Source organism: Lupinus angustifolius, chromosome LG09, assembly GCF_001865875.1.
Source record: "Lupinus angustifolius cultivar Tanjil chromosome LG09, LupAngTanjil_v1.0, whole genome shotgun sequence".
Classification (NCBI taxonomy): Eukaryota; Viridiplantae; Streptophyta; class Magnoliopsida; order Fabales; family Fabaceae; genus Lupinus; species Lupinus angustifolius.
Genome location: NC_032017.1, coordinates 1458282 through 1476859, shown reverse-complemented (window position 1 = coordinate 1476859; position 18578 = coordinate 1458282). Strand labels below are relative to the sequence as shown.

At 35.0% G+C, this 18578-nt stretch overlaps 2 protein-coding genes across 6 annotated transcripts; both read left to right on the top strand.

Annotated features, from left to right (window-relative positions):
* Nucleotides 2012-18578, top strand: LOC109356533 (protein RIK). Of its 5 annotated transcripts, none has more exons than XR_002108752.1 (12): nucleotides 2012-2215; nucleotides 2515-2716; nucleotides 3401-3502; nucleotides 3819-3853; nucleotides 3939-4014; nucleotides 4274-4405; nucleotides 4485-4562; nucleotides 5397-5490; nucleotides 5595-5712; nucleotides 6737-7385; nucleotides 8474-9017; nucleotides 17322-17438. XR_002108752.1 is itself a non-coding variant. In XM_019599893.1 (12 exons), exons 1-12 carry the CDS (start codon nucleotides 2136-2138, stop codon nucleotides 18328-18330), a joined length of 1908 nt encoding a protein of 635 aa, XP_019455438.1. In that variant the 5' UTR covers nucleotides 2013-2135; the 3' UTR covers nucleotides 18331-18578. The 5 variants fall into 5 exon arrangements, 4 of the variants coding, with proteins under 4 accessions (XP_019455440.1, XP_019455438.1, XP_019455439.1 ...); XM_019599893.1 differs by lacking the exons at nucleotides 8474-9017; nucleotides 17322-17438 and adding exons at nucleotides 9600-9816; nucleotides 18197-18578 and having other exon boundaries at nucleotides 2013-2215; nucleotides 2515-2707; XM_019599894.1 differs by lacking the exons at nucleotides 8474-9017; nucleotides 17322-17438 and adding exons at nucleotides 9600-9816; nucleotides 9983-10462 and having other exon boundaries at nucleotides 2015-2215; nucleotides 2515-2707.
* Nucleotides 14209-17249, top strand: LOC109356532 (exocyst complex component EXO70B1-like). The gene is made up of 2 exons (XM_019599891.1): nucleotides 14209-14502; nucleotides 14808-17249. Exon 2 carries the CDS (start codon nucleotides 14992-14994, stop codon nucleotides 17008-17010), a length of 2019 nt encoding a protein of 672 aa, XP_019455436.1. The 5' UTR covers nucleotides 14209-14502; nucleotides 14808-14991; the 3' UTR covers nucleotides 17011-17249.

Below are 18578 nucleotides of genomic sequence, written 5' to 3'. Positions count from 1 at the left end.
AACGCTCAGTACAATTAGCATTTTTGGAATGTTTATTTTCAACAACACTTAGGACATTAAGCATTATTGAATGTTTTTATAGTCACAAATATATTGTTTATATTTTTTTAAAATTCATACAACAATGGCTTCCGAGTTGATGGGTTAGTTTGGGCCTTGTACCTTGACGTGCAATTTAAGCTTTCCGAGTTGTGTACCTCGACGTACAATTTAAGCTTTTCGGATCCTATACCTCGACGTAATATTTAAGCTTTTCAGTTTCTCTTTGTCGATGAACATTTAAAATCAAACTTTCTAGGTCTTGTACCTTGATGAGCATTTACAATCAAACTTTTTTGGTCATATACCTCAATGAGCATTACAATCAAGCTCTTTAGGTTATGTACCTTGTTGGGTATTTACAAATAAGCTTTACGAGTCATGTATCTCTACAATCATGATTTTTAGATCTTGTATCTCCATGGACATTTACAATCAATTACTTATCTATCTACTCAAATTTACAGCCAATTTTAATTTTTATATGGTCAAAAGTGTTGTTAGAACCGGACCGGGCGGTCCAACCGGTCTAACCGCTGACCGGATTTGAAAATGGCTCTAGTTTGTCGTCTTAACCGAATGAGAGTTGGACCGCTTTGAACCGGAGAAAATCTAGTCCGACCGTGTTAAACCCGGTTAAACCGGATTAACCCGGGAAGTAAACGACTCACTTGAAAATAAAAAAAACGGGACAATGTTCTAATATTTTGTTTTACTACGGTCCAAAAAAAGATAAAGAAGTATTATTTCAATATAATTATACATAATTATTAATTATATAAAGTTTTACATTTATATATAACTATATATTTATAAATAAAAAATTTTAATCATGTACGAAATCATCTGGTCAGACCAGACGGTTTAACCGTTTAAACCACTTAAGCCTAATACAGGACATCTGTCGGTTTGACGTCCAGCTCGGGTTTCACAACTTTGAGTCAAACAATTACTACTACTCACATTCCAATAATTTTTTGGGATTTAGCTGTCCAGAACAAAAGGATATTTAACTCAGATTTTTGAATCTAACACATAAAAATCAATAATTGCTGGTTTAATTATCAGATTTTTAAAATTTTAAAAGAGAGGATATTTCTTTAATTATTTTAATTAATATGAATTTTGATTTATTTTCAAACATTTGCAAATTTCCCGCTATAAATACATGATTGGTCGCATGAAAAAAGGATTAAAAAGCAAGAAAACAATACAAAAGGAGAACTAACAACAAAAGTGTTTGTAAAGCAAAAAAATTTCTAAATATAACTCACATCATCTAATTCTTGAACTACTTATTTTATTATAATCATCATTACCATCTTTCTTAAGCTCAATTTTTTATTAAAAACAAAACAAATTTAGTAGAATTTTATAGTCTATAGTTCATATTTTCTCCAACTTCTTCCTTAAAGTGAGAAAAAATCTACAACCAACATTATTCGTTCACTATTAATTCCATTTAAAAAATATTATTCAAATATAATTTTTATAGTCTAATTATAGTTTGTATTGTCTATAATTTCCTATTAAAAGTGAGAAGAATATCTATGATAAAGACCGTCTCTTTATTATTAATTCAATTTACAATTATTTATCTATTTTTAATCATTAAATGAATATAATGAGATTTTTATAATCCGATTATATTTCATATAGTGTCTAACTTCTTGCCAAAAGCGAAAAAATGTACATGATCAATATCTTCTCTTCATTATCAGTTCCACTAAATTGAAATAAATATTTTTTGAATAATTTTTTTAATAAATCAAACAACTACGAAGAAGCAAATTTTACTCTTATTATTACACAGAATAAAAAATATTTTTTTATTAACAATTTAATTTTTAATAAAATAAATAGATGATGATAATAATAATAAACTACATTTTCTTTTGGTATTAAACACCGTCGTTTAATTCTACGCAGCGTAGTGGCGTAGCAGCTTTTCAAGATACAAAAGAAAAATCAGAGCGAAATCAACACATCTAAACATAAAAACGAAACAAACCAACAGAAGAAAAATAAAAGAGAATCAATTATTTGTAATCTCTTTTATTTCGATTTCCAAAGCTTTTTTCACAATCGCTTAAACAATGACAGAGGATAGCAGCGTTAGGGTTTCTTCTTCGATTGAATCGTCCGTGTCTAACGATGCATCGCAAACAAGGCAGAGGTAACCCTATCCATTACACAATACTTGATTCCACCAATTACTTATCTTTTTGTTTCGAATTTGAATTATTCGAATAACTTTATGTTTGAGGTTTTATGGTTACATTGAAATGTTAATTTTAATCTCGGAAACATTCTCTTCGCTTACGAGGGCTCCGGACCTCAATAGGTTGGAGCCTTGTGCACTGAACCACTCTTTTATTGAAATGCTATAAACAATTTTACACTTTTGTGGATTTGATGGATATTTTATTTTAGTGTCTTCTTTGTTTATTTTTATTTGTTTTGGTTTTTTTGCAGAAAGAAGAGAAAGTGGGATCAACCGGCTGAGTCGTTGATGCCGGTCGGAATGGCAGTCCCTGGAGTACTTCCTTTTAGCAACTCTATACCACTTGGTGGGATTGCGTTTTCGGGTGTGACTCCGATATCCAGTGCTCTTTTGTCAGTTCAGCAACACACTGCTGCTGCTGCTGCAATCCCGAAATTAAATCCGGTGAGATATGTAAACCCTATAATGTTTATATGGTGTTTGCAGATACCATTATGGTATTGGGAATGTTAAGGAGAATTTTGAAGGTGTAAGAAACACAATAAAGGGGATGATTTGTGTTCTTACCAAACCAAAGATTTAGCCCTGTAAGAAATAATATTGCAGCGGGATTGTAGGAATAGGCTATGATTATGCAGAAACAAGAATCTATCTTTTAGCACAGCCATACAACTATCCGAAACTCTATGTAGAAGTCCGAGTGATGTGTGAATAGAGATTATGGAAACTTGTCTAGCAAATTGTATGAGGAGAACTCATTATTTAGTTATCATTGTCACCTATAGAGAGGAGAAAAACATAGAAAAATAGGGTAGTGTCACCTATAGAGACGAACTTTAGGCTGTCATCAGTAGCTTGTGTCGTTGCTGTTGTTAACTCTTATCCCATATTATGTGATGGTGAGTGTTTTATCAAATATGTGTTCTATGTCATCCCATATTTCTTTTCATTCAAATTTCCGTTGAATAATCTTAAGTTTTCATTCATGCTGTGCAACATGTATAATTGGTGAGCATTTACATAAATAAAATAATTTGCAGTATGCTACTGAATGTTTTTTCCTCTGATTTTTTTTATATTGTGTTCTCAATATATTTCAACTTCCTTATCTCGATTATGTGAAAAAATTTCGTGTAGCAAAGGATACAAGAGGAATTAATTATTGCACGTGAAATTGTCATAAATGATGCAGAGTCTTCTGTTCGTTACAAGTTGACAAAACGCCAGACACAAGAAGAGGTCAGTTACATACAGTTGGTGTTTTAGATTGTGGTTGTGGTTGCAATTTTGGTCATTGCGGTGAATTTTTTGATTAAAAAATAGTTTTGAATTTGATGTGATTGCGTTGTGGCCGCATCATTGTGATTCACTGTCACATTGCAATTGCTGTAACTGTTTGATGCGGTTGTGGTGGTCACTGCAACTGCATTATTGTGGCCACATCAGGTGACGCGGTCCAAATTTAAAACAACGCATACAACCAATCCTGCATCCCTTTAACAGCAATGTTCTCTTAACTTTTATTGCTAATGATCAAATTTTGTTCTTCATGCAGATCCAGAGGTGCACTGGTGCTATAGTTATAACTAGGTCTGTAGGTCATTCAAGGCTATTTGAAGTCCTTCAGTGTTTCCTATATTTTTGCATGTAATGTGTATTACTAATTTTTCTACAGGGGGAAGTATCGTCTGCCTAATGCACCAAATGATGGAGAGAAGCCACTGTATCTTCACATCTCTGCAGGAGCTCATGTAACAGCCTGCTACTTTTTTTATATAGCATGATGATTGAGTTAAAATAATAAGACCTAAATAGATATTTTTGTGTAGTTCATTATTTGATATGAAGGTAAGGATTCATTACTTTATGAAGTAGTGCAGTCAGATGTATAGACTGGAAAAATGAATAGCTTTGAGTAATCACTATGAGTCATGACACAGTAATGGTATGTTATACAGTAATGAATCCCATAATTTAGTTTGCTTTTGGTGACATCAAATTGTGTTGCAGATAAAGGAGACAGCAGAACGAATTTTAGTTGTTGATCGGGCTGCTGCGATGGTTGAAGAAATGTTGAGACAAGGGCAAAATTCACAGTCAATTTCTTCTACTTCACCGTCAGCTTTGGCCAATGGACTGAAGGTTCATATTCATCCCTTACTAGCTTATGTTATTTGTTGCAATATGAGGTGTTGAGGAGTAAAATTTGAGTCTGAATCAGGTGCTAAGCACATGTGTGTTTTTGGGATTTGAAGCTGACCCATCATTGAACATTGTCGCTCGTATACGTGGACCAAACGTAAGTGTTTATGTACTTAATTTATTTCTCTATTCACTCTTGGAGGGGGATTTGTGTATCATATGTGAACTTATTATTTGCCACAATTTTCTGAGAGGATGATAGAAGTTTCACTTAATCCATTGGCATCTATAGTCTCATTTGATGATTTCTTATCTGGTCATATAGCCATCTGTTGTATTTGTTTTGGTACTTTTTCTATTCTAGCCATTCACCAGGAGTACTTACTAATGTGTGTTAACTTCTGGTTTGATGGTGTGGAAATACTTAGGTATGACTAGGACATCTGGTTTTCCTAGAGTTAATTAAGCAAGAGTTGAGTGGGGGAATAGATGAAAATTGTAGTAGTTTATGGTTAAATATGGCATAGTAATATTACTCAAGCGATTAAAGTGATCTTCAGATAGATAGCAAAGAGTTCTTCTGGTGACTTCAGAAGGACCTTTGCTGCATGGAACAAAACCTTAACAGAGCAGGGCATAAGTTTGTTTGTATATACAGAGTCGCATACTTGTGGGAAGGATTCCTCAAATAACTTACATTAGATAGTATTAATTACCCAAGTAAAGGGTAGATACTAAACTTTCTATTGTTCTTGCATCAATAAAACTAAATCTCAACTTATGCTACTTAATGGTTTACTTCTGGGATACTCTGAACCATTTTATTATTTTGGGTCTGCTAGATAGAATTCTATATTTTAATATTTTCTGCAGTTTACATTACTTATGATGAAGTTGAGATGATCTAATGTTTCAAGCTTTCTCTGACTTCTCCATACAATTTGGGAGAAATTGTTTTGGTGTTGGTGGTGGTTTGGATTTGAAAATGCAGGACCAGTATATAAATCACATTATGAATGAAACAGGATCAACGGTTATAGTGAAAGGATGTGGTTCAGGAAACAATGAATGCTCAAATGGAGAAGGTACTTTCTTCATTTGTGATCTGGATTTTGAACTCTGTAAGGGGGTCTCATTTCAGTGTAGCATATGTGTATGGTTTCTAATTTGATTCCTTGTGTTGTTGCAGATGGACAACAGCCCCTGCACCTATTTTTGTCTAGTAATAATGCGAAAAGTCTTGAAGATGCTAAGCTTTTGGCCGAAAATCTCTTGGATACAATCAGTGTAGAGTGTGGTGCTTCCAGGTAATTAATTTTTTACTGTGATAGGGTGTAGGATCTGTGGGCCATGTTTTGTTCTTCCTTGGAGTGGAATAGTAACAGAATGTTGTCTTTCTTAGACAGGTCTTATATTGTTGAAACAAATCTTTTCTAGAAAATCCTAATTTCTAGTCTTGGCTGATTCCCTCTTGTACGCCATGGTTAACAATAAACGTAACTTTTCATCCATGTAATTATTATTATTGCCTTGCATATTTCATTAAATTTTTGGAATATTGCTTTGGTGACGTTCAGGAAAAGGGGGCTAAATAATAACTTTTTGGAATATTTGATCTCATTTTAAGTTGGTCAAAAGCTTAGTTGCCTATGCTCTTTGTTCTGGTGTCAGATCAGATCCTTACCTTATATTGCAATAGCTTGCTCTTTCATTAAGAAAGTAAAATCTAAATGAAGATTAAGGCGTGTTAGTATGAAACAGTTACAGAAGTAGCGTGTTTTTTGGGTTTTGTGTAAGTCCTTACAATGTAGGGTAGCAATGTATGCCCTAGTGTATTGGGTTTCTGGCTGATGCCTAACAGCTTCCCTCCTCTCACTTCCATGACAAATTCTCATGAAGGACTACATATTATTTCTATTTATGGGTGATTTCCCTTTCTATTGCTCTCTGTCTCTCCCATTGACCACTAAATTATTTAAGCTTACAGTTTGAGCACTTCCAAAGTTGTAGATCCTTATTTTAGTTGACAACTTGAACTCGGGACTTTGTTGATTGATATTTTTGGTGAATACTTTGTTGATTGATTAAAATTTTAATTTTCAACTTGATATGGTTTGTATTCTATTTATATTTAAATTTTATTTGCAACTGAGGTTGAGTTTGAGAGGGCAGTCAAAGGGTGGGAAGTAGAGAAAATTTCCCCTTACTGCCATTGTGATTCTTTAAACTAATTTGGTTTTTTTAATTTTGGTACTTCGGTACTATGATAAATTACCTTTATGTCGGATTTGTACATGTTTTTGGAAATAACTTACGTTTTAACTGTCATAGGGTTTCATCATGTAAGGTTTTTAGTGCTGTTCCACCTCCACAGCAGGTATATAGTGTTGTTCCACCTCCTCAACAGTTATACAGTGCTTTTCCACCTCCCCAGCAGGTGTATAGTGCCCCTTCATTACCAAAGCAGATTCCTACTGCCATTTCACCCCCACAAGTTTATAGTGCTGTTCCACCCCCACAGCAGTTATCGGCTGAAGTTCAGAGTTCAAGGCTAGAGGCAAATACAGGCCTAACCACTAGCTCAATGTCATCAACTATGGTCCCTATACCAGTTCCTCCAGCTTCCTTTGTTGGAGTGCCTGGTGTCACCACTGCCCTTATCCCAGGGCAATCTGCCAGATATTTAAGCTCAGGGCCTAATGCAAACATGATTGGTTATACTCCCCCTTTAGTATCAGGTGGCACTAGCTATATTGGATATGGTGGAATATATCCTCAAGCCACACCTTTGCAACAAGTCGCCCTTGCCCTGAGACACTCCCCTCCTATTGCTTCAACAGTTGCTCCCACACCATCAGCATTAAATGGAGAATCCAAGTCAACCACAAGCTCTGATGTTGAAAAGGAGAAACAGCCATCTCAGAGGCGGAAGTTTCAAGAATTACCAGTTGATACGAAGAGCACAACAAAACTCAATCAGGTCATTGCAATTGCTAGAATCTTTAAATATAGTGTTGCATATATCAAGGGGGATATCATTAAATCTCTTTCTTTTAATTGTAGTTTTTAGTATGCTTGCAAATGAATAAATGGGCTAGGTTTATTGGAAATGAGATATGATTCTTTTACCTGTGCTATGGATTCTGGTAATCTATTCATTGAATTTGGTAATTTGAATATTTTAAAAAGCATCAAAGCAAACGTGACCTGCCATCCACTTGAATCCGTCAAAGTTGGCGTGAAGGCTGTAAACAGGAGCACTATAGGGATGCAAAGAAAAAAATGCCCTCTGTCATACTAAATGAGCAGAAAGATTTTAAAGAATTTAAAACTAGAACATATTGCAAACAGATCAACCACCCAAGAAATTGTCTTCCTTTTTTCAAAAGCCCTTACATAGACTGGATTTTCCTTACGTGATTCAAATATTGCATGACAGAATGATTTTTCTTTTGATTAAGATTCCGTACCCACCAAGCTATTGAAAAATCTGATGCTAGACTCTGTTCACGGTTTTCTTAATGATGTAGTTAGCTTTATGATTTTTGTTTTCAAAAGGAAAGGAAGAAAGGGAGGTCAAGTGCCTAGTATATGTACAAAAATATGTGGTTAAGCTAAATGTCTCCTAATTGACTCATTTGATAAGAATTCATTGTTTTTCCATGATGGAAAATGATTTCTTATTCTTTCCTTATTATTCTTATTTCTTCTCCTCTCCTTTCATCTGATCACACCCTGGGGAGTGGTCCTTACACTGCTTGGTTTTGTATGTTCACTTTCAGCTTGCATTTTTAGATAAACTTGCCAGTTTATAAAGAGAAAATGAAACAAAGTAGACCAATTATATATTCCTTATTGTTCATATTTTATTTTTAACTCATTTAAACAATCTGTGGATACGTATGATCCTAAACTGATATCTTCGTTTTTTTACTCTCTTTATCATTTTATTTCTATATAAAGAAAACATAAGTATGAAATAATTTTTCCTGTGATGCTCATCTTCTCTAGCCCTGTTCCGATTTATTATTATTATCTTGTGCTGACTGTTAATGCTTAATATTCCAGGTATTTTCTCTGACCTTCTATGAAGCTAATAGGCTGACACTGGACCTGTTTGTTGGGCTGTTGGTTTGTATGTTTGACAGGGTTCAATTATGGAGGAATTAGAAGTGTGCTAATCCAAGATGTTATTCTTATTTTTCTCTTCATTTGTAAAATTGCTGCAGAAGATGTTGTGGCATGCATGTGTCCATGCCCCCTCTATGCCTGCAATAATGGACTGCCATTTTCCTCAATGGTTTACCAGACCCAAATTTATAGATTATAGCCTTATGGAGGGAAAACAATTAGCAGTAGGAGAAAATATAAAATAAGACAAGTAAAGTTGAAAACCTGTAGGTGATGTACATTAAAATGATAAGGGTTTCTCTAATGTGTGCCCAATGGCACATTTTAAATTTACCCAAAAAGAGTAAGTTGGCATTCAAAATTGACAAGTACACATGTATTGATGCACATGCTTTTTATAAATGGATCAATTACAAATGAATTCTTATCCTTTTGGGTAAATTAAAATGTGCCCTAGGGAACATATTAGAAAAACCCTCAGGTGATAAGGATTCTGGTGTTGACACTGAAATTTTGGGACACACTGGTGTTCACAATTTCCTTAATTAGGTGATAAGATAAATCATCTAACTTAATTTTTTTGCCTTTAGGTGATTCATATAAGATACTTAGGTTTCTACTCTACCTATAAATCCGTCACTCACCAATAGATTCCTAGACTTATTTATCTTTATATTTGACATCATATCTACGATTGGTGTGGATGTTCAAACCTCTTTATGGGAGATGTGTTACTACAATAGGTTCCTGCACACCCTTCATCGTAGTTATGTGAATTATCAATTTACACAATTGACATTACTTCTCTGGATTTTATCATGCATGTTTGTATGTGATAGTAGACCATGTTAGAATGGTCCACTTGCTAATGCGTCATTTTCTCTTTATCCTACCATATGTTGTTTTCATCTAGTTTTCCGTATTTTTTCTTCCTCCTATCGTATGCAGTTCAGAGTCTTAAACTCTTAATGACTTGTTTGGTGTCTTTGAATAAATTTGTAAAATATCTGATTCAGAAGTTTTGTTTGGATTTTTGTTTTCTTCCACTCTAACTCAATTGCAGCAATTGGAACCCCCAAGATTTAATGAACAATCTGTTGTGAGGAATATATCGACTATGCCAGCTCCTAAGAAGTTGATCCAGCCATCATCTGGAATACCACCACCTCCATCAAGAGCCATGCCTCCACCACCCCCACCACCTAAATTTTCTGCTCCACCTGAAATTAAAGTACAGGACAAGAAGATTTTACCGAAGACAAAATCTGATGCAGTTCCTGGTTAGAATTAAAATCTGCTTTAATTATCTTGTTTTACTGACTTCAATGTTTCTTTGATGCTCCGCACTGTGTTCTCTGTACTGACATGGATCATTTACTTTCTGCTTCTATTTCTGACACTGTAATTTACAATTACAATGCCTTCTTTATTGGCAACCTTTTTCAGATACTTTGGTCAAGTTGATGGAATATGGAGATGATGATGATGACGATGATGACGACGATGATTCTAGCAAGGAAGCACTCCCTCACACCACCCCTACTATCGGGATTCACAAGCCTTTCTGGGCTTTATGAGCTATAAATGGAGATGTCGGGAACTAGAGATGTAGATATGTAACTTTTTCGGTTTGGATCTAGCCATTGCTTGTCAGTGCTTGATGATTATGGTTACACTTTCCCAATGGAACTAGAGTGGAAGTACTGAACATGATTTTTTGGATGAAACTAAGATTGTTGATTAGCATTTGAACTTGGAAGTTGGGAATTGCATATTCTTATATTTTGACAAAGATACAATTCAGGAGTATTTCAGTTGGCTACTAATGTTTAGCAATGTTGTTACAAAGGATTGAAAACCAGTGTTCTTACTTGGCAACCTTTATCCACACATCTCAGTATATGAATTGAACTGGTTTTAGAATTATAAGATTTGAAACTTTCATGCTAACTAGTATTCAGAAGAATACTCAAATCTGTTTGATGTTCTTATTTCTGATACCATAATAGGGAAGAATTGGTTATTAAGGATACATGGTCTCATTTATGTTTATAAATGAATAATATATTTATCAATATCATGAATAGAGTTATTGGCCATACATAGTACCTAGTATTGGATGGGATTCTGCCCTTTTTCATTCAAAAATTGGTGCACATATTTTCTTCCTTCATCCCATTATACCTCAATCTTTCTTTGTTTCTTATTGGGGGTTGTTGGATAAACATAGAATAAAACACACCTAGAGGGTGTGAATAGGTGTAGCGGTTGACTACAGCCGCTTTCCCGGTTATTTGTGAATATTACAAACACAGTCCAGGGTAATCGATTATCACACAGAGTAATTGATTATTTATACAACAATTGATTATTAATAGACAATAATCAATTATTTTGATTCTGGAAATCTTGAATGGTATGGTTTCTTGCAAAAACAAGTTTTATCGAAAACAATCTTTATGGATTCAAATTACTTAATGACAGTATATCAAATGATAAATCAACAATGTGCAGATCAAGAGTCAATTACACAACATAAAGAGTCAATGATGAAATATGTAAAATTGAATTATAAAGAGATAAAGGATATAATAGTGTGCCAAATAATTTTATCATGGTTCGTTTGTGGGTCCACTTGCAAACTACATTCAGACCTCTCCTTCTGATCTCGGGAGATTTTCTTTACTATGGAATTAAATGTCTCTTACAAACACACTTGCAATAACTCTACAAATGCACCTTTCTTGGCCCTAGAGTCTCTCACGTCGATTTGATCTCTAACCCGTCTCTTTTGGATACTCAACACCTACTCACGCTCTAGCTCCAGCCGCTGATCACTCCCAACCAAGACCTTTGTAAAGTGTGAAGATACAAAACCTAACCGGAGCTAGATTCTAACTCTAATTCTCAATAATCTTGAAAATATCAATTGACTTGGCTAAAGAAAAATAAATCCGAGTAATTTGCACCTTGAATGTGCTAATACAACACTAAACTTGGAACTAAACCTAAAGACAAAAATCTCACAAGAATCCTAAATTCTAATGATAATTAATACAAAGTTTTGTGAATATGCACTCTAATGAAAAGAATATGAAAAATTGATCTTTTCTCTCCCTTGAAATTCAAAGAAACACTAACTCTAATCAATAGAAGATTTCGCTTAGAGAATTCTAAGAAAATGTGAAATTTTGAAAACTACCATTCTAAACCAATGAGAAGAAAAATGGTTTTTATACAAATCAGTTTTCTATTAGATCTAATCGATTATCTAAACTGGTAAACGATTATCGACTAGCTAAAAACAAGATATCTAATGGACATAATCAATTATTACTTGATAATCGATTATTGATGTCAAAAGATCAAAATCTTTAGCTACTGGAACTCTGAATAATCGATTTGTGCAATACTTAATCGATTATCGGATTCCATGACTAGAAAATTGATTATCACTTCATGGTAATCGATTAACAAAGTTGAAAAGGTAGTTTATTTCACATGAAATGAACCTCATACATGATGTATGTATATGTAATGCATGATTTCAAAATAAGTACTATTTTATGCAATAAAATCATGTATGATCAATGCAATGCATGAACACTATCTAATCATGTATGAATGAATGAAATGTCTCATTTAAGTAAGTTATTTTTAGGCCTTGTGAGACTTTAATCCTAGATTCACATAACCTAGACTCAATCTAAGCAATCATCTTAGGACTTCTATAAAACATAAAAGTTTTCTCTAAGTCTATGATGACTCTGAGTCTTGGCATGCTGCTTGTAATGTTATCTTCATCTTCAAACTTTCATATAGTCATTGTCTTCTTAAAGTCTTTGTATTCATCAAAACCAAATAAGTCAATCATACTTACAACCTTTGACTCTTATTGCAATGTCAGGGGTAAGTCTTTTTTTTTTATGATTCACTTATTCTATTTATAATTCTTGGCGTATGATTTTAGTAATCAGTTAAACATAATAATGAAATTATCACATAGAGGAATCGGATAATATCAGCCTTTAAGAGATTAATTCATCATAATATAGTTAGTAATTCATAATTTATTGTTGGGAACATGAAAGAAAAATATGAAAGGGCTTCCAAAGAGAAAAGAGAACAAGTAGAGGCTTACGAAGAGAACATGACCAGAAAACATGAACGAAAATGTTACTTTAATTATGCTTTTATTGAAAGTAGGATACTTTTTTTTTTGGAACAAGAAGAAAATTCTATTACCAAAACAGTTAAGTACAAGCCGATCAATCAATCCAGGCTATTACACCAAATGACTAGAATGGTTCCTAGAATCAACTAGAGTTGAGTTTATCACAATACAATTTCAACCCATTATGCAATGTAACTCTTCACAAATTGTTCTAATAACACTAGGGTCAATGTTTAAATTGTTATTTTGTTTCTGGAAGAGACAACATTCCTCAGATTCCATATTGCATACACAGTTTCAGCAAAGGAGATCTTCATCAGTTTGCATTTCATGTTCTTCCCTCTTGTTTGTTGTTCAATCCACTAAAGTTCAGCCTTTCATCCTCCCGGTGTGTGGTTATTTTCCATCCATCTTAGCACATATGAACATATTCTTGACGTGTGGGCACATAGAAAGAATAGATGTTCAGTTGACTCCATGAGGTCACAAAAAGCACATTTACCATCTGTCCAAATCCCAAATTTGTGCAGTCTATCTTTGGTGGGTAACCTGTCATGGCAACCCATCCATAATGTGAAGTGAGCCTGTGGTCTTGCGGTGTTGCCGTAGAAAATCTTCTTTCAACTCGCCTGTTGTTTTAGGCCCCTAAGTTCCATGTACATCCTATTAGTGCTGAAATTTCCATTCACAGTAGCTTCAAACCAGCCCAGAGATTGCATTATATCAGTCTTGTGCTTAAGTATGGTGGCCTTATTTCAGTCCGTGAGAGATATGATGTTTAAGCCCCTAGCTTGCTTGGGGTCACAAACCTTAATCCAAGCCAGAGGAGCTTTTCTACTATTATCATCCCTGCCACTCCCCAGAAAAATCCTACACTTGGGTTCTAAGTGTGAAAGGACTTTTTTTGGTAGGGGGAAATTGCATCCAGTAGTTTGCTATGGAGAAAAGCACACTCCTTATCAATTGCAGTCTACCTGCATAGCTGAGAAGCCTTGTGCTCCAGTGCTTCAGTCTTGCTGTGATTTTTTCAATTAAAGGAGAGCATAGATTCACTGTCAATTTCTTACTATCGAGGAATTTATTTTATCTCCTTCATCCAACTCCAAGACAAGGGGAAGACTTTCCAAACTCATCCATTCCCCTCCAAAACTCCACTCTCAAACAAAGCCTAAAGATAACAACAAATATGGTTTATAAATATGTTTTCCAAAATTTGTAACATATATTCTAAAACTTAATTTACATCTATTCCAAACTTTTCTTCAAAACAATTATTTATTTATTTAACATAAATGTTCAACATCATCTCATTCATTAAAAACTTTATTTCAACAATAAAACATATAGAAATTATCTTTTATGAAGTAACAATCCATAATATTTTTATTAACAAATTATATTATCATTTTTTAATTAAATTCATTTTTAATATTATTACCGGGTACCCTTGGCACGGGTCTTGTACTAGTTTTGACAAAAAGTTTGCAACCTTTGAACTGAGGTTGAGAATGGTCATAGAAATGGCAGCCACACCTTCATTATTTTATGTTTTTTATTTTGTCTACTTAGTTCAATCTTACTCACATTTTTCTCTTATATTAATTAATAGCTTTAAGAAGCTTCTAACTTTTCCTTACACAAAATGCGACCTTGTCTTCCTTATAAAAGTCAAATTCATTGTACAGTGTCTTTTGTTTCTTCAATTGTTCTTGCAGTTGCAGATCTTGTTTAAAGCAAGTCTTGTTTTTTCTGTGTTCAACAAAACTCAAATCCTCATATCCACGTGGCACTGGTAAGCTTTTAATTGCTCCTTCTTATTAGGCTTGCTAGATTTTAAATAAAGGTTTTGGTAGCAGTTTGATAAATCATAAGGTTTTGGACAATTGTGGTTATTTCTGGTCGATGCGGTCACAATTGTGGTTATTTCTGGTCGATGCGGTCACAATTGTGGTTGCCGGGCAACTCCGGGAACCTTGACACATGGATATCTATCGAGGCCGTGGACCCAGATTTAAAACCTTGCATGCTATATGTGTAATTGATTTTGTTCTGCCTCTTTGGTAACTAGTTTATTGTTTTTTGTTTGGGTTTATGCAGGCATAACAAGGTTTTTCATCTTGATGGTGATTGTGGTTAGACTAGTTTTGGTAGTTCATAGAGAAGGAAGATTCTAGAGAAGGAAGTGGGAATTGTTATCTGGGTTCAGTTCAATTTTGACTTTGGACTGGAAAAGGTTTGAACTTGTTTTTTGGTTATTGTTGTTTTTGGAGTCTACTTCTCTATGGCTATTGAGGAGAGTGAGCTTGTGATTCCTGAGCTAGAAACTGAGGAGAACTTAATTGCTACAGCAAGATATGTTGCGAAGGCATTAGGGTCAAATAAAAACCTAACTAGTGATGCCAAGAAAATTCTTGCAGATCTCGGCTTCCAGATGTTCTCTATAAACGTATCCAATGAGAAGGAGGAGGGGAAGGAAGGACAAGCGGGTGAGGAGGAAGATCAGGAGGCGGCAGCGAAGGAGGAGGATGTTGTTAATGCCATCGAAGATCCGCTCGGTGACATTGAGAAGACAGTACGGAGATGGGAGGAAGATCAGTCTATGATCTGGGATTTGGGACCTAAAGAAACATGTGAGTATCTGAATGCTGCTAATAATGCCCGCCAATTCATTGAGAAGTTGGAGAGTTTTCATTTGAATAATGAGGACAAAGTGTATTTGTCGAGGGCGTATACGCTTCTTCAAAAAGCTATGGCGAGGCTTGAAGAAGAGTTCAGAAACTTGCTTTTCCAGAATAGGCAACCTTTTGAACCTGAATATGTGTCTTCCCGATCCAGTCAAGAAGATGTTGTTGATGAGAACTCTATATTTTCTTTAGGTGATGAAACAATTGATGAATCACTTCAAGAAGATAGTGTTAGCGGAGCCGCAGAGGAGCATATCATTGATTTAGTGCATCCGGATGTGATCCTAGATCTCAGGTGTATTGCAAACTTACTGTTTGCCTCTAATTATGTCCAGGAATGTTCCCATGCTTATACTATTGTCCGAAGGCATGCTTTAGATGAGTGCCTCTTTAATCTTGAAATGGAAAGGTTGAGTATCGAGGATGTCTTCACGATGGAGTGGGGTACTTTGAGTTCCAAAGTCAAAAGATGGGTTTGGGCTATGAAACTCTTTGTTAGGGTGTATCTTGCAAGTGAGAGATCGCTTAGTGAGCGGATTTTTGGGGAGGGTGAACCTGTTAGTATAGTTTGTTTTGTTGATGTATCAAAGGCTTCAATATTGCAGCTTCTGAATTTCGGCGAAGCTATGTCTGTTGGTCCTCACAAACCTGATAAATTGTTCCTTTTTCTTGAAATGTATGAAGTTCTAGCAAACCTTATGCCAGACATTGATGCCTTGTATTCAGATGAGGTTGGCTCTTCTGTGAAAATTGAATGTCATGAGGTTCTTAAGAGATTAGGCAAATGCGCGAGGGCAACATTTCTTGAATTTGGAAATGACATCGCATCAAATGCCTCATCAACGGCTTTCGTTGGCGGTGGGATTCACCCATTGACCGAATATGTTATGAATTACCTTAGGAATCTAACTAACTACAGCGAAAAACTTAATCTACTTCTGAAGGACCAAGAAGAAGAGGACATGATTTCCCCATCACCCGACATGAGCCCAGGTACTGAAGTGAATAGCAAAAGCCCAGGATCTCCGGGTACAGTTTCCAAAATGGCCCGTCACATCAGATCATTTGCTTCAAACTTGGAATCCAACCTTGAGGGCAAGTCCAAGTTATACAACGAGACTCCCTTGAAGCACTTTTTCTTGATGAATAACCTACAGTATTTGGCTGAAAAGGTTATGGGGTCCGAACTAAGGTGCATATTTGGAGATGAGTGGATTCAAAAGTGCAACTGGAAGTTTCAGCAGCAAGCAAGGCACTATAATAGGGCTAGTTGGAGTCCCATTCTCAACTTGCTTAAGGATGAGGGAGTTCATGTTCCAAGTGCAAGTTCTATCTCAAAAAGTCTTCTTAAGGAGAGGCTAAAGAGCTTCTACATTGCCTTTGAGAATATTTACACGATCCAAACGGCTTGGCTTATCCCCGATGCTCAGCTTTGTGACGACTTGAGGATTTTTATATCCCTCCAAGTAGTCCCAGCTTATAGGTTATTTATTGAAAATCATAAAAGTCAGATAAGTGAGAGACACATTAAATACAGTTCTGATGATTTAGAAAATTACTTTTTTGATTTCTTTGGGGGACATCAAAGAGGGTTGCAATATCCCAATAGGAGGTGATAGAAGAAAGGCTTGTGTATGATCACAAACAGGTTATGGTCTTTGCCGAAACCTTGTTGTTCCATTTTGTGTGCATTATATGTATTCATATTCAATGGTTGGAGGAGTTTCAGATTCTTTGCTATAATCTTTAAATATAGTGTTGTATATATGAAGGGGAATATCATTAAGTCCCCTTTCTTTTAATTGTACTTTTTAGTATTCTTGCAAATGAATAAATGGGCTAGATTTATTATTATTTATTATTATTATTATCTTCTGCTAATCCAAGATGTTATTCTTATTTTTCTCTTCCTTAGAAAAACCTTCAGGTGATAAGGATTCTGGTGTTGACACTGAAATTTTGGGAAACAATGGTATCGACAATTTCCTTAATTAGGTGATAAGATAAATCATGTAACTTAATTTTTTTTGCCTTTAGGTGATTCATATAAGATACTTAGGTTTCTATTCTGCCTATTTTGGTATTGATGCTCAAATCTTTTTATGGGAGATAGGTTATTACTATAGATTCCTGCACACCCTTCATTGTAGTTATGTGAATTATCAATTTAGACAATTGGTAATACTTCTCTGGCTTTTATCATGTATGTTTGTATGTGACAGCAGACCATGTTAGAATGGTCCATTCGCTAAAGCGTCATTTTCTCTTTATCCGACCGTATATTCGCTAACGCGTCATTTTCTCTTTATCCGTCCGTATAATGTTTTTATCTTGTTTTCTGTATTTGTTTCTTCCTCCTATCGTATGCAGTTCAGAGTCTTAAACTCTTAATGACTTGTTTGGTGTCTTTGAATAAATTTGTAAAATATCTGATTCAGAAGTTTTGTTTGGATTTTTGTTTTCTTCTACTCTAACTCAATTGCAGCAATTGGAACCCCCAAGATATAATGAACAATCTGTTGTGAGGAATATATCGACAATGCCAGCTCCTAAGAAGTTGATCCATCCATCATCTCGAATACCACTACCTCCATCAAGAGCCATGCCTCCACCACCTAAATTTACCGAAGACAAAATCTGATGCAGTTCCTGGTTAGAATTAAAATTTGTTTAATGTTTCTTTGATGCTCCACTCTCTGTGTTCTCTGTACTTAGTAGCATGGAGCATTTACTTTCTGCTTCTATTTGTGACCCTGTAATTTTAACTTTACAATGCCTTCTTTATTGGCCAAACTTTTTCAGATACTTTGGTCAAGTTGATGGAATATGGAGATGATGATGATGACGTCGATGACGGCGACGATGATTCTAGCAAGGAAGCAGTCCCTCACACCACCCCTACTATCGGGATTCACAAGCCTTTCTGGGCTTTATGAGCTATAAATGGAGATGTCGGAAACTAGAGATGTAGATATGTAACTTTTTCGGTTTGGATCTAGCCATTGCTTGTGAGTGCTTGATGACTATGGTTACACTTTCCCAATGGAACTAGAGTGGAAGTACTGAACATGATTTTTTGAATCAAACTAAGATTGTTGATTAGCATTTGAACTTGAAAGTTGGGAATTGCATATTCTTATCTTCCTTTTCAGACAAGTTAGTCTTTTTCTATAGGAGTACTTCA